Genomic DNA, 15,845 nt, shown 5'->3' on the forward strand with positions numbered 1-15,845 from the left:
TGGAGACTCGCCAAGTTTGTCTCTGCTTTTTGTTGCGGCATGTGTTTTCTCAACAACAGGCTTGTCTAATTTAATTAATTCATAAACATGCCCTGAAGAAACGCATTGCTTGACCTATGAGAAGGTGAATGGATTTCCTGAGAACTATTGACAGGTTGTCCTAACAAGGAAAAGGAACCCAAGGAGTCACGCGGTCCTAATCAATTACTTTAATGAAAGAGGCAATTATGTTCCCTCTTGAGATGTTCCAGTTACTTTACTGTACCAGCTTATTTGAAATACGACGGGTCAACTGTACCACTATTTACATGCATCTGCGTAGATATTTTGGGACAGCTGGCCTGGGGACACATTGATCCAGGGCCCAAAAAACCCAACATTCCCTGTGAGTCGGTTTTTGGTAATTAACTTCCAAAATTGCAAATGTAGATTTTCTAGCTAATCATTCATTTTGTGAACTCTACTAAGTTAATAGGTTTCATGATTAGTGATGCTGTTTACGCCAAATTCCTACCTATATGTATGTAACGCAAGTTAAAGTTTCTCAATACTTAAACGGTGCTAACAGGGCAAACTACGGCAAAAGTGCTGACAGGGCTAACAACTGAGGGGGAACCGGAGGGTGGATGTTACACTTCTGTTACAAATCGTTTTAGGCATGCAGGAGTAACAGTTCAATGAAGACAATTTGATTCAAAATAGAATGTAGACTCTACATGATGTTTTTCCCAAATGATGAGCAGATTTTCTGGCATTTCATTTTTAGATTGCTTGGACAAATAGCTCACATAGCCGTCTTAAAAACTCTTTCCTGGGGTGCATGCTCCTGGACCTCCCTTGGTCTGGGCTCAGCCCCGAATGTTTACAAAGTCTGGCTCTGCCCCTGTCAGGTAGTTTGCCAGTATCGGAGTACTGGTTGGGTCTTTGTCTAAAATATAATAAAAGCTACCATAATGTACAACAGTTCTTTTAATCTGGCTCACCATCACACCTGTCCTGTAATTGGTCCTTGCGTGGATGATGTGAATCATGTTAAATAACATATGTTCTTGTCTTATTGTGTTGCTTCTTTACAAAGTCATGGGAGCTCCAATGAGATGCACAGCCGTAGAGATTCTGTGTAATATTAGCATTACATACAGTTAGTTTGAATGCTGGCTCATCAACTGCAGGCACTATCCCCAAGCTCGGTGTCTCTGAATCGCCGCCCTTGTTCATGGTAAGTTTATGATAGCTTAACGATATGGTAATAGTGGGATTCAGCACCGGGGACAGTTCCGTAGTGTTGGCCCGCCCCTTTCACGGGCTGCGTGTCGCGCACGGCGACCAATAGCCGCCGCTTCCTCACTCCAGCACTGGATGCAGCGAGCGTGAGCTTCAGAGAGCCTGTCCACCCAGAGAGGAGAGGGAACCTCACACCGGCTGTGATGCATATCGGGGCTCTGCTGGCTGAACAACACTTCGTTGGGATAAAACCTCCCGGTCACATTTAATTCATTTATTCTGCGTGTTTGTTTGTGCGCGCGTGTGCCGCGAGGACCGATAAATGCTCTTGTAGCGCGAGTGCGAATGACAATATCGCCCCGTGAGTTTGCTTCACAGAAATATCCGGCGGAGCCCTAACTTGGAGCCGTGTGGACGTCTAACAAGTTTTGCTTTTATTATTGACTTGAATCACATTTGAGTCGATTACTTGGAGCCCGAAGCCCTGCGCGAGATGGAGAACGAAAAGTACTTGCCGGAGCTTATGGCAGAGAAGGACACGCTGGATCCGTCTTTTCAGCACTCCCTGCGGCTACTGGATCAAGGTAAATGTCGGTGTTTAACAACTGAAGTAAACAGTTTAGCTGCGTGAAAACAGTTTGAGTCCATAACACACGGTTCATGTTTAACGCTTGGTGTTGGGCTGCAGGCTATGACTCCACCAGCCCGCCTACTTCAAGTTATAAATAAGAGGTTTTTGGGTCGACTTACAATTTCCTGTTTGGTCACACCAAAATAGCGAGGTCCTTTTAACAGCATGGCTGCTTTGCCAAGTTGTTATGCAGCAAGCGTGTCATAGCCAGCCCTGTGTGGTGTAGAAATCAGTAGCAACAAAAAACAAGCAGGTGTGACTGAAGTAGGAACAGCCCAGAGATTAACAAACTATTTATTTCAAGTGGACAAGTTTGGGAGATGAGACCATGAAAGAGGAAACCTTTACCTCCAAATGAGGCTTTTGTTGCTGGTTTTAATCCGGCATGATGCTGAACATTTTTTGTAACTGATGGCAAAGTTAATATTTGCACAGAAATTTCACCTATTTTCAGACGGCATGACATGAAATCACAGCCAACAGTCTAGGGATGGAAGTGGCAGTGGAACACTAAAACCACCTAACATCCCAGTTTGCAGTCCTCTCTATCCCGTGCAGACATGTGTAAGCTGTGGAGCAAGCGGGTAGGGGGGGGATAATCACACTGTTATTCAAATGTACATGTGTTTCCTCCTTTGAAGAAGTGGACGTGACTGAAATGGAATTTTGAACGGATGGAGCAGCAGCGGCAGCACTCGTAGACGCTTTAATTAATCCGTTGCACGGCCCTCTGCTTTGAAGCCGTCAGAATTTTTGCACTTCTTCAGACGCAGCCCCGTGGATCCCCTCATGTGGGGAAGTGCACTGTTATAGCATCCAAGTGCATCCTTAAGTACCACTCATGGGCTTTGTCTAGAGTCTGGCACACTGTTGTTGGCTTTAAGGGGAGCAGAGAAGGAGCACTAGTCTGTAAACAGTCCTGCTGCACTGTAACTAATTCTATTGACCCCCCAGATGCAGCTCCAGCAACGAGCTGTTTTCTTTTACTCAGACAGCCACGTCCCTTCTAGCCCATGCCTTCCAAACTTGGCTCCTCAAGGGTTCCTTAAAATGGTTCCAAAGGGGCCCCTGCAAAGTGAGGCATGGTTTAATTTGAATGTTTACTTAGTGGAGTTTAGTTTGGTGACAAACAGAATATGGATATGCTGTCACCTTCTGAACCTGCAATACCAATACACAGTTGATTGTTTTCATCATTGTTTAATCTGCTGATTACTTTGATCAATTGATTGGTTAACCATGAAGTCTAGGATGGAGTGACACATATAGACTTGCATTTATAAAGCACCTTTCTAGTCGTCCGACCAGTTCAAAGACATTCAGTTTACAATAATACAATAATTAGTTTACAATTATATGAAAAAAGAAGCAAATCCTCACAATTGTTGAGCTTGCACTTCGAAATATTTGGCATCTTTGCTTAAGAAATAAGCTAAACATCAGGCTAATCGATTATGAAAAGAGTTGATTAATCTGCTGCCGTTCGACTAATTGATTAATTGAATGAATAACTGAATCATTTCATCTCAGATGCAAAAACGTTCCACTCTGTCAGATTTAATCATATTTGTTTGGGTTTTGAGGTCAAATTAATTACATTTTGAAATTGTTGGGAGTTCCTGACAGAGTTCAACACTCCTGCTCTTTCCTCAGATGGCCTATATCATAACTATAAAACTATAACGTGACACATCATCTACTGTAGTATTAGAATTAAACAGGTAAGAGCCAACCATCATACAGTAGGCCCATATTATGTCCTTTGAATGTAGTGATGTGTAAAATGAAATGATTCGTCACTCTTTCAGTGTGTGTTGGAGTAATGGACTCGACGATATCAGGTGCAGATTGAAGTCTTGTTTGAAAGAACGGACCGTAGGTTAATGCATCTTGCAGTGAGCCGATTCACGTACAGTAAGGTAAATCCATTCCAGTCCATGAGGAAGATAATGCTGTGCTTTACTCAGCACTTTTTCTTATCAGCTGGTTTCGTTACTCAAATCTGGGTTAGTCTTTTTTTCCCTCATCTTCTAAGAACACATATTCGCCTCAATGAGAAAAAGACCGGAGCACTGAATCCGTTATGCAAAGTTTCCTTCTCACCAACCACTTTCTTGACAGCAACTCTGCTAAAGTTCTTTATCCACACTGCACTAGGTATGTAGAGTTATTGCAAATATTTGCCATTCCCCAAAATGTAATACAATTGATGGAATACTTTGAACATAAGGCCGGAGAAGCAAAAACAAGAATATAGGACTAAATGGTTCCCCCTGTGTTTCAATTCCAATAGTTTCAACTAACGCAAGTTCTTGGTATAAACCTTCCAATAAGTTAAGTTTGTGATATTTCTGGTGGGGGCAAAAAATTGCAGTTGGACACAGAAGTAATCCGTGACATTTTATGAAGTAAGCAGAACTCTGCGGTGCAGAAAATTTGGCCGAAACAGTCTGCCACAACTCCAAAACAGTAAATACTGTTATCTCTCTCTTACACAACAGATGGGACACGATGCAGCTTAATAGAGCACTTCTTCTGCCATCTTGCTGATGAGTTCTGGACTTGATTATGCAATTGGCAGGGGATGCAGGGAACAGCGCTAGAGTAACTAGAGTTACTGTGTGCAGACGGCGAATACGAGATTACTCCAGTTCTGCAGAGACTTCCATTCAGGAGAAATTAGGGGAGCATTGTGTTCGAAGCTCGGGGACGGGGAGGGGGCTGCTTTGATAAATTCGGGCCATTCGTGGAGCTCCTATCCCTCAAGGACCATATCTCTGCCCCTGTGACAAGCCTCATACAGTCGGCAGCAGACACTGGGAGCTGGAGAAATATCTTAAGCCAAAATAAGAGACAAGCAGGACCAGCAGCCTACATGGAAGGAAAAATCCTCAACAGCATACTAATGAAGGGCTTAAAGACAAGTCGGCTGGCATGAAGTGCATCCGTTATGTACATTATATCGGTTACAGCACGTGGGGGTACAAGGGCTGCAAGTAACACTTATTTCAGAAATTTGTTTGTCTTATTTTAAATTCGTTCTTGACCTTGGGAACAGTACTTTCACAGAAAAAAACTTTTGTGCGGTTAGTTTATTTAAAATTCAAATTAGCATTCTAGTTTTGGAATAACAAAACAAATCAATCTGACCCATTACCGTCCCGGTCACCCTAAGCCCTGATGCTTCCGTTGTCTTCGCTAATGCAAAATGGATGAAACTACTGAAAGTTCCACTACCAAAGAGTGGAATGTGTGGAAGAGTTGTGCATAAAACTAAGACATTTGCTGACTTTGTCAGATTCAACAGCCTTACAATTACATTAGCTTGTAACTTGGGTGAGGCAGCGGAAGCAATACTACAGTTTTACTACAACATATGTTAGGATTAGGCTTTGTTGGTGTGTTCAGATTAGTTTAAATACATTCAAACAAGTTCGTTTTCAACAATTCACACATTTAAGAAGTACACAATGAAGACTTAATCAAAAACCAATCCCAAAGATATCTGAAATATTGTAAAACATATCTAAATTAGTTCTACGTTACATAGAAGGAAACGTTAACGTGAAGCATTAGGAAACAAACAAAACTGTAACGGGTGTGGTAAGGACCCAGAAGCAGTACGACGGACACACGGAATAGTTGAACGAAGCTTTATTCCAGGCAGAAGAGACAACAGGCAAACAGTCTCGGATCAGCTCACGTGAAGAAATCCACTCGGTGGAAGGCCAAGCCGTCAGGGCAGAAGGGAGAAGGCAGACAGAAACCAGAGGCTATTCTCGTGGACAGAAGGCAATGCCGATTTACCGGGGCAGAGGCAAGGCGGAGATGTCCAAACAGGCAGGGTTGGCAACGGGAAAACAGTCGGAGGGTAACCGCGGGAAAGTCTGGCATAATGCGGAGAACGATCTGGCAGTGAGTGTGTGTGAGACTGGGGTGTAAATAGTAGGTGCCGCAAAGTGGGCAGGTGAGAGTGATTGAGCTGATGAGGTGGGTGTGACTAACAGGTGCCCTGAATGAGCTGATTAGGTGAGCGAGAGATAGAGTGGAAACTGAACTGTGACAAAAACAAGGACTTTCACTGTTTGTGTCCTGTGTGAAACTAAAAGTAACGTTGAGTCAATGCTTTTTATGTAACGCTGTCGTATTTAATGCTGTTGTACTTAACACTGTTATACTTAACGCTGATGTACGTGACGTTGTAGGCCTACGTGGCGCTGTTGTGTAGAACTATGCTACTTTGTGTTTGACTGTGTCAAGAAGCAAGATAATTAATTACATTTCATCTGATGATTTAATTATTATTTTTAGTTTCTCTTAGGTTCACTCCCACATCATTCAGACAGAATGTAAAAAGCCATTAATCAGATTTTTCAGATTATCACATGTTAATGACTTTTATCATCAGAATGTAATCCATTGCTTAACATTGTGGGTGAAGTTGTGTGAACAATAGCACGTTAAAAAGTAAAGTTCCAGCCTGCACCAGATGTATTCTGTTTGTTCAGTGTGTGGATGCAGAGCAGTGTGCAGCCCACTCTGAATCTTTCAGGACCTCTGGCCCAGTTTGAACGTTGTAACCTCAGTGCTGCACAGACACTCTATGTATCTAGTGCTTTTTAATTGGATATTCCACAGCAGGAGCCCGGCACAATGTTTGCATTGAATTAACGTCCTCGGCTAGCTTACCCGCGAAGAAAAAGATTAACAACAACAACAAAACATACATTATCTGCACAGACTGAGCAGGTGGGGGAAAGTATCCTCATTTCAGACATGATGCCCGATTGTTAATTCATATATTTCCATCTCATCAACAAAACAGAGGGGTATTTTTAGCCGTGCTTCAGTTTTGCCCCGAGTGGGAGAAGTTCCTGGGTAAGAATGCCCAGAAGTGAACAGGAATAAGCTTTGGCGCAGGATCAAAGGCAGTGATATCGTTTTGTTGGGGAAACAGTGCTTGATAGCGATAATGATCTGTGGATCTGCGGCCGGCCGACATGCTGAGCCGCGCAGTGAGGTGGAGGCGCAGCCGCAGCCCTGAACCCGTCAGAGGCCGAGAGCCGACCGGTTATTTGACCCGCAGATGTAATGAACTTGCAAGTGAACTGTAAGAGGGCAGATGGGGGGGGGAGCTCCAGCGAACCCGCTTTGCATTCAGACGAGCAGTGGTCGGCTGCCGGGTGGCGCTGTGTGTGTGTGTTTGCAGAGCTCTGTCTCTGCTTTGCTGCAGCTCCCACTGGAATCCAGGGGCGAAATGTAGGCCAGGACTAACACGGGCAGATCCCCGTTATCAAACCTAACAGCATCTCATTAACAGACGCGACGGGTCACGTGCCTTTATTGATTCCACTGCTAATGCGAGACGCATGTTCTCACTCGTTACAGCAATAATGAGCCAATGTTGCTGTGATTTAGCTCTTTCCCCCACTCAGATACAGCACTCGATAGCCTTTAGTGGAGTTAAAATGTCAAACCTGGAATATTAACATGAGTCATTCGTGTTCCTCTGCATGCAAACAAACAGACAGTAGATCCCAATGAAAAATAATCAAATATATTACAGCAGTGCTGGGAGAAAGCCATATGCAGTCATCGTCGACCACAATGTAGCTGGCCATGCATGGTAGTTTTGTTGTTGTTGTCGCTCGCAGTGTGAATGGGTGAATAGGAAATGGTCTGAAATAAAGAAAACAACCAAAAACTATCTGCAATATCAAACATTAATGCACTGACAAGTATAGCATATTGTGTTAAACAAAAATAATGATTCTAGAACAAAAAACATGGTTGTAATTTCTCAAACCGAGATACTGTTTTAGAGATTTTTCCATAGTCCCGATATCATACTGACCGATGCTTCACAGTGAAAACCAGAGCATCTTGAGACGGTTTCTAACAGTAGTTTTACATCAATAACATTCCCACACTGCTTTCTGCTGAAACCCTGGCTAAAAAAGTCACACCACAAAACCAGAAGTCATTAATTGCGTTCACTCCTCTCCATCTGTTGGTTCATAGCGCCTTTCTTGCACCTCCACCTGGCACAAAGCTCGCCCTGGGCTCGACTTGTTGATTTAATGTCGAGGCTGTCAAATTCCAATGCTGCATTCACATTTCAAATCCCACAAATGTGCATTGTCCTCCCCCACAAGCATCCATACATTGCTCAGGGCCTGCCTTGATTGCTCAGGGCCTCCTCTTGGACAGCCGTCCAAGAGGAGGCTCTCAATTAAAGCGGCCAGCCAAATAATGCAAACTGCACCTGTTTAGGCCGGTGTATGCTGAAAGCTCATATTCCGCATCCCTGGCAAGGTGATCATTCAGAGATGTGTGCTGCTGGGTCTTCAGCACGGCTGGGTTTATTGTTTTTGATACATGTGCCAATACAACACAGACTTTTTCGATACTTCTTTCTCAATTGTTACATGTAGTCAAAACCCAAGCAGCCACACAATAATAATAAAAAATTGCAATTTTTGTAAACATCTCTATAACCAGACAAGGTTCTGGTTCTGGTTTGTAAGTTTTGAGATTGGCGTTAACACTACAAATTTACGTTAAATGCCATCTTTCCGCTACTTACATTTTTTTTATACTTTAGGCACGTTTAATTAATTCGGTGACAGGACAGGAAGGCTATTGAGAGGAGCCCATGTCATCACCACTCAACAATATATCCTCTGCCATAGCCTTCCCCGCATCACTTATAGATCCATTAATCCTCATTTTATTGGAAGATAATTTGCTCCGCAGTGCTGCCCAACGTGGGACGCAGACAGACCGGGATTACACTGGATTAGTTTGAAAAGCAAAAGCAAACTCCCAGACTGTATCAATCTGTTTACTGTGCCTGAGGCTGAGAGACAAAGGGAGATGGGGATGGAAAAGACAGAGGGGGGAGGAGTGGGTTGGCAGGGCTGCAGAGAAAGTAAGAGTCTCTTTCCCCAGGGAAAGGTTATTTGTTAGGGGATTGTACCAAAGTCACTTACAAAAGGGAAAATGCAATCTGAGGGGAGGAACAAAAAATGGAGCAGCGGAATGGAATGGGAGTTGAAATGGGAAAAAAAAGTGGCTATATGGGAGTGCTGTCACAGATGATTTAGGGATAAATAAAAAAAGTTCAGATGACTTCAAAGAAAACAGAAACTTCCAGGCTACTGCTGACCCCTGCTTTCATACAGTAAACCTCATCGTCTTCAATTAAAACCGGGGAAAAGATACTAGGCTTGGCACAACTCTTCCTCCATTAGTTGACTGTAATTAATGCTGCGATGGAAGACAAGTGCGATCTCCCACCTTCTCTAACGATAGCATAGGTGCAAATTCATTGCTTGTTATATTTGTGACACTAAAGCCCATAACTGCAATTTCAAAACACATTTCACGCTCTTCACACATCCAGCAACATTCTCTATGATTAGAGTGTTTTATCTGAAATTCAGTAGAGAATGAGAAGTACATTTTCAGCCCAGTTTCATATTTTCGGCACTAAACTTTGCTCTTAGAGTTGATATTTGACTTTGGAGCTGTTTTTCTACTTGGAGGGGTCCTCTCCGTGCCCCCGCCTTGGTCTCCCCGCGACAGCCACCGCTTCCCTTTCCCTCCTCTTTATTTATGTCGTTTTGTGTGGCTGGCACCTCTATAGAGTGGATTGCACTGGATTAGCTTCTCCGCCTTCCCAACTGATCCGATCCATTTTGTGTAATCCAACTCAATTTAATTATGTTTATCGTTCCACCTCGCCGCTGCCGAGGAGCAGCAGCACACCTCCACCAAGATAAGCCCGGGGACCTTGTGCCTTTTTTTTCTGGCAGAGTGTCTGCCTGAGCCTGTTGCTTTATAAACAGATGGTGTAAGTCACCTACACTCTCAGCAAATACTGTGTTAGGTGAAATATTATGATTCAGAGCTCCCCTCAAACCTCACTGTGACATGGAAAAAATAGCCAAGGTTGAAGATCATAACCTCAGTGTTTTTTTTTGGGGGGGGAGGGTTGTTAAGGGAATTTGTACAGTTTAGCCGGCTCTCCATCTCTCGCTGCCCCTGATGTTTGGAGAATTAATGTGCCCATTATGTCTACAGTCTCCTTTGAGTCTGATGCTTGGCATCAGATATCAAATGCTCACAACAAAAGCCTCAAACAAGTGTTTCAAACACTCTGTAGTCAGTGGGCGAAGTTCAAGGGCTGGGCTTCTTCCTCCTTCCGAATGTAGCAATCGTGCGGGCGAAGACGTTAAATTTAGTTGCGAGGTTAAACGTATTTATGCCCCTCCGGCATTATCTCAGAAGCGAGAAAATGCCTCCAATTCAGTCTGAGACACTTGCAGTTTCGATGTAGTTGACTGCACTGAGCAGCAGATGTTAAAGCCCGACGAGTAGTGAGGATGGAAAGGAAAGAATAGGCCCTGCTCTGTTGTCTGTCCTCGGTGCTCCTGTCATCTGCATCGACTCCGTAAAAAGTCTGGTTTAATACCCCGGTACTAAGCTATTATTTTAGACTCGTTCTGTTGTCAGTAAAAGTCTGTTCTTGATTGTTTTATTCCGTATTTTAATAGGGACGATGTGCTGAGATAAACAGCACTCGTCTCCGAAGGAGTCTCGTTATAGCACAGCGAAGAAAGAAACGGAGAAAACAGGATATTTACACACTGCGTGTCATGTAGAACATTGGAAAAAAAATCCTGGTCGAAATAATACACAAATAAAACAGATCCAGTATTTTTCTGTCATAGATACATTTTAAGTGTAATTTTGATGTAATGGGAGAAAAACAAAACATTCCCAAACGTTTAATCATTCTTTCATTAATAGTCATTAACAGCATTAATCTTCTTTGGTGCATTAAAATCCAACTGAAATCACAATTTGTCATCCCTTCATGTGTTATTAATAGAAATGCCCATTTTCATGTGAGCTGGCTGGCAGGGGCGTGTCTGTGTTTGATTGACAGCAGCTGGCGGGATGCCAGTGTGTCGGTGTTACACCTACAGCGTGTTGTTGGTGGAATTGAAGAATATTTAGCTATCTAACGTCAGCCTGCAAATTGACGTTAGCGGTGCACCTTTCCCCGGTGAATGTTCGCTTGGTGGCTCGTTCAACATGCGGAGCTGCAGGACAAGACGTGCGTTTAGGGAGGAAAGCTAATGTGGGTTGTTGTGCGGCTCCTGTGTTGTGTAGCAGGCTGCTGTCTGTATCAGTGCGACCATGACTCTATGATCAAACGCTGACATTACTGCTTCATGCACAGTTTGGCTGACTGTATCCAGAAAAGGTCTGCATACATGTAGGGAGGAAACAACACCGATGTCACAGATACACCAAGAAAAGATATATTCACACTTATTTTCTTTAAAGTGCTTATTTTGATCTTTAATGTTAAATGGACGTTTGTCCTCCCCGGCTGAGCCTTTGCTGCAGGTGTGTATTTTTAGCGGAGCAGAGCAGAGATCTGTCATTTGACAAAATAAAAAAGCGAAATGACAGTGGGGTCCTCCAAACTAGGGGTCCTCATCATAAAACCATGACATGTAAAAAAAAGATATATCATTTTTCAAAGGAGATCACAGTAAGTGACTTAGCAGAGCTGTCGTGCTCACCTTTTGAGAACAGAAAAAGAAGCAGAGGCTTTGGTGGCGGTGAGCATTAATATTTAATGAGCGAGGGGTGGATATCAGCAAATATATGTTAAGTGCACTTTCTGGGTTTTTGGAGCAGGAGGAGTTCTCCTGCGAAGCACCGAGAGATGAGGAGGGATGGATGCTCATTTACCACCAGTGCCAAGAGACCTTTCCTCGTGTCCTGCTGGGCCGCTTGCTTCTCTGTGTCTTTTTAGAGCCCGATATTAAAGCTTAATTGTGTTCAGAGTTTTTAGGGACATCTCCCGCTGTTTCTTGTGCCCTTTTTGCTATTAAATGCCATGCCAACAAAGTCATTCAAAGTAGGAAACGCTGTAAAGCCCATTATGTGGTCCACTTGCTGAATGATCCCATCGCCTCACGTCCATTAATAGAGCTCAGCGACCAGATGCAGCATGTATATCGTTTTTTTTGTCAGCCTTTTAACATGTCACTGCTGTTGCAATTGGACTGTAAAACATTCATTAAGTCTTATAGGCAAACCATAAACATGGGGTCATATCAGATACGGCCCTCATAACAAGCGCAATTATCCACTCTCTCCTTGGTAATAAATTAATTCTGTTGTGTTGCTGCTGTCTGTTCGACACTCCAACCGATGGCCCATATGGGCTCCTACGCGGTGCCATTTGGCAGCGCTCCTTGTTAAAGTTTGACCCAGGATTTGCCCAATAAGACGCTTGTTAAAGTTTGACCTGGAAGTGGATCTCTGCCTGTCTGCTTGTTAAATCTCTGTCTCGCTCCGCGGCCATCATTAGCCTGCAGAAAATGTTTGGAGCTTTTATGGAGTCTTATTTTTTTATTTTTTGTTGTATATCCCCGACAAAACAAAAAGGCCTTGCGGCATACTGTGAGGAATGCATGGCTCTCACAAAAGCAACACATTGGGAGTTTTAATTGTGCACACTTTTATTTAAAAGCGACAGCTGTTCTGCAAGCGGAAAATAGCGGGGATGTAGTTTCTTAGTTATTTGTCTGCTGCTTAATACCGAAGAAAGAGGAATTTGTGATAGAGGGACTTTGGAAATATAGTTTATCCATTTAGTATTTAGTATGAATGTGTAATTTTCCTTTTATCACGTCTTACCTAGAAATAATGTCAGTATTCAACAAAATCAGATGAAGCAGCTGCTTCATTTGAATTCATTGTACAACACTAACTTTTATAAATGTCACATTTGACCGAATTTTGTAAAATAGCATTTACCATTATGTCATTTTAAATTGATTCTAAAGTGAACCACCTATTAAATGGTGATGCTGACATTATACTTTCCTCACTACAATTGAATCTTAGTAAAATAAAAATAAATAAAAAATGATCTCAGTCTGTCTCTCAGTAATTTCAACTTCCCTACCTTGCCTGTGGCCTCACGCTCATTGGTTCCTATTAAACAAGTATATCTATTTAAACTGGTCAACTTATACATATATATACATTTCCCTCTTTAAGAAGGACTCAGCATTTTCCTTAAAAGCTTTAGAGAACATGACTAAAACAGGGTAAATCGTGCATTTGTTGGGGATTATTTTTAGCTGTGGATTAATACACATTTGGCGCACTAGTGAGTATTTACAGCAGCAGCTCAGTGTATTTAAGGTCGACTTTAAAAAACCTACAGTGTGTGTGTGTGTTCATGGTAATGACGGATCGTGTTACCCAATGCAACCGTGTGGCTCGTTGATGTGTTTTAATAGTTTTTGGACTACAATGAAGATCCAAGTTTTGGCAGACCATATATTGTTAATAGATTGATGGGTTTTGGTTTCCATCGCCAGCCTGGTCCTGTAAGTATCTTAAACGAATAACTCCATATTCTGATACTCAATAACAGGCTAGATGTATTTTTTTCGCAGTGCACAGTGGCTCCGTCTCTGAGAGATATTTATAAAACTCCAGTATCACAGCTCAATTCTTTTCTGTCATATGTAATGCATCTCTGGAAAAGATGATTGTAATTACAGTGAGCATGCCGTCCGCACAGTCGACGCCTCCCGAGCTGGTCGTGTCGATGGGAGGCTGCAGGAGGTAGAAATCAAGTTTATAGATCTGTGGTTTTCACTCGCACCGACTCCTCCACCGGAGGGCTGAGGTTTTAATTGCTGTCTGACCAGGGCCGGTTCTGTGTGAAGATGGGCCGCGTTGATATGAGAAGTAGGGGGAAGGAACGGTTTTCTTTCTCTGTGGTCGTTGTATTGACAGCCTCTCATCCTGGAGCAGCTGATAAGAACACAGGACCCAGGGAGACTCACGAAGGAGCGGATTACATGTCAGTGACGGGAAGCGGGGGCGGCTTTTCTGGGGGTCTAGTGAGCCTCAGAGGTCCCGCACTGACAGTCATACACAACGGCTGAGGGCAAAGGAGCAGATTGAAATAACGGTATTACTGCAATTCCACAGCTGATGGAGAAAATGCCAGAGCAGGTGGCCTGCATGAGCAAAGAGCCTGTAACCTTGTAACATAAATGAAACAGCTGCATGCACAAGGAGCATTGTATTCAGAATCAATGAGGGAAAGTGCATTGATTTACAAAACAAAACACAAACACAGGGGAGCGTGCTGCATGCCTTATATTTACTGGAGCATCTGCTCAGACACAGAAACAAAGGAGGAGGACTCCCGACCGGTTTTATTCATTTGTATGCTGCCGTTAGCTTTACAAATGATGCAACATAATTAATAACAAATAACAATCTTAATCATTTGTCAGGTTTATATGTTTGGTGTAATTTCTTTCATCCTTGAACATGGCCATGTTTATTGTTTAAGTGCATTTATTTTCAGGGTAGAAAAAACATCTTAAGACTCAAAACTGTAAGCTACACGAGGTCGCTAACAGCAAATTTCATTTACCGAACAAGAATATATGAAAATTTAATTTAACTGCAGCCCTTTGTCGACTGGTTCAGCTGCGCTCCGGTCATGGAGGAGGCTCCGGGATCACATCACCGATCAATATGTGACGTGTAACCAAAGCCAAATATCGGGGCTCACTAATTTATGTATCTAACCCTCATGTAAAGTGACATCCCTCCAAACACTTGACTTATCGCTCCTTTTACTCCCTTACACGTTGCCTTTGAGCCCGGGGAATCCACAGCGCAGGAGGACAAATTGCACTTTCTGTGTCATAGATCTATCTCTCTGTCAGAAGTACATTACCCCAACTGAGCTCCTGAGGTCGCCTAGTGAGAGATAATTGCGACCCCTGCTGAGAGGGAAGAGCCCAACTACAGGAGCCCCCTTCCATTCATCACAAGGAAATCGTTTAAAGCCTCTTCCCTCACAGTTACTCCTGTGTTGTTTTTCTCATAACCTCATACCCAGTTAGCAGCAGCGAAGGGCCTTCTGCAGATTTCCAAATCTGTTTTCCCTTTCTTTTCGATTCACAGGATGCAGAAATGAAGGTCTGGGGTTCACTTAAGCATCTACATCTTTCACATCCTCTTCTATGACACGTTTCCCTTGATACTATCTCAACTTTGTATAGCTTTCCATTTATATTATAATGTTGTTTGAAATGGCAATTTTTTCCAACAAACGGCAATCTTTCAGCCAGGAGACCGCTGTTCGATCCCCATGTGAAACTAGACGTCAACGCTGATGTTGCTGTCACGTGACTTGCGTATGTCAGTAATGGAACCTCTGAAGTTATTTGAGCCCAAACAACGACCTTTCCTGAACCTAAATAAGTAGTTTTGTTGCCAAAACACAACTTCCTGATTCTCTTGTGAAGGCGGAAGTTTATTTTGAAAAGCCTGTATGCATGCAGCGAGCGCAAATTGACACGTGTTGCTGGCTTTCGTAGGAAAACCCACAAACAATGAGTGACCTTTCATAAGACATCATACGAACCGTTGTATGAGGACCATTGCATTATATGATCACATTGAAGCTTTTGCGGGCCACCACAAAAAGCACACTCACTACACAGCAAAGTACTTCCCATTTGCTGCTGTAGACCACTTTCCACTCTGGCTCCGTCTCCACTGTAGAAGTATTATTAAGTTCCAATCTACCTACTGTTCTCTCCACATAACACAAATAACGCCCCTGGCAATCGGTAGTGTCTGCCTCATTATCATATTTATTTAAAGTATCGTATGACCCATTTCATTCTGACATGGGTTCCTCTCGTCATGACTGAGTAGTCCCATATTTAAGGGAAGTCTCCAGAGATGCTGCTGTGCATGATGGGAACATTACTTTTAAGCGTAGTCACAGGCCTGTCCTTGTCATTCAAATGAAACAAAGAAACTCTTCTTCTGTACCGAACTAAGCATTGTTTTAGGTTACAATACTTTATTATTACAGATGCATTAAAAAAAAAACTGCAGACTCTAAAAAAAT

General features: G+C 42.9%; 1 protein-coding gene across 1 annotated transcript in view; it reads left to right on the top strand.

Moving 5' to 3' along the window:
• Nucleotides 1-1,717: 1,717 nt before the first annotated feature.
• Nucleotides 1,718-15,845, top strand: part of khdrbs3 (KH domain containing, RNA binding, signal transduction associated 3) — an 82,277-nt gene continuing 68,149 nt past the window's right edge. Inside the window, exon 1 of the mRNA XM_076075312.1 lies at nucleotides 1,718-1,808. Within this exon, the coding sequence (XP_075931427.1) occupies nucleotides 1,718-1,808 (91 nt within the window). The remainder of the gene's footprint in view (nucleotides 1,809-15,845) is intronic.

The sequence above is a fragment of the Anarhichas minor genome, unplaced genomic scaffold (assembly GCF_050575085.1).
Source record: "Anarhichas minor isolate MPS153535 unplaced genomic scaffold, ASM5057508v1 ptg000051l, whole genome shotgun sequence".
In the NCBI taxonomy this organism is placed as follows: domain Eukaryota; kingdom Metazoa; phylum Chordata; class Actinopteri; order Perciformes; family Anarhichadidae; genus Anarhichas; species Anarhichas minor.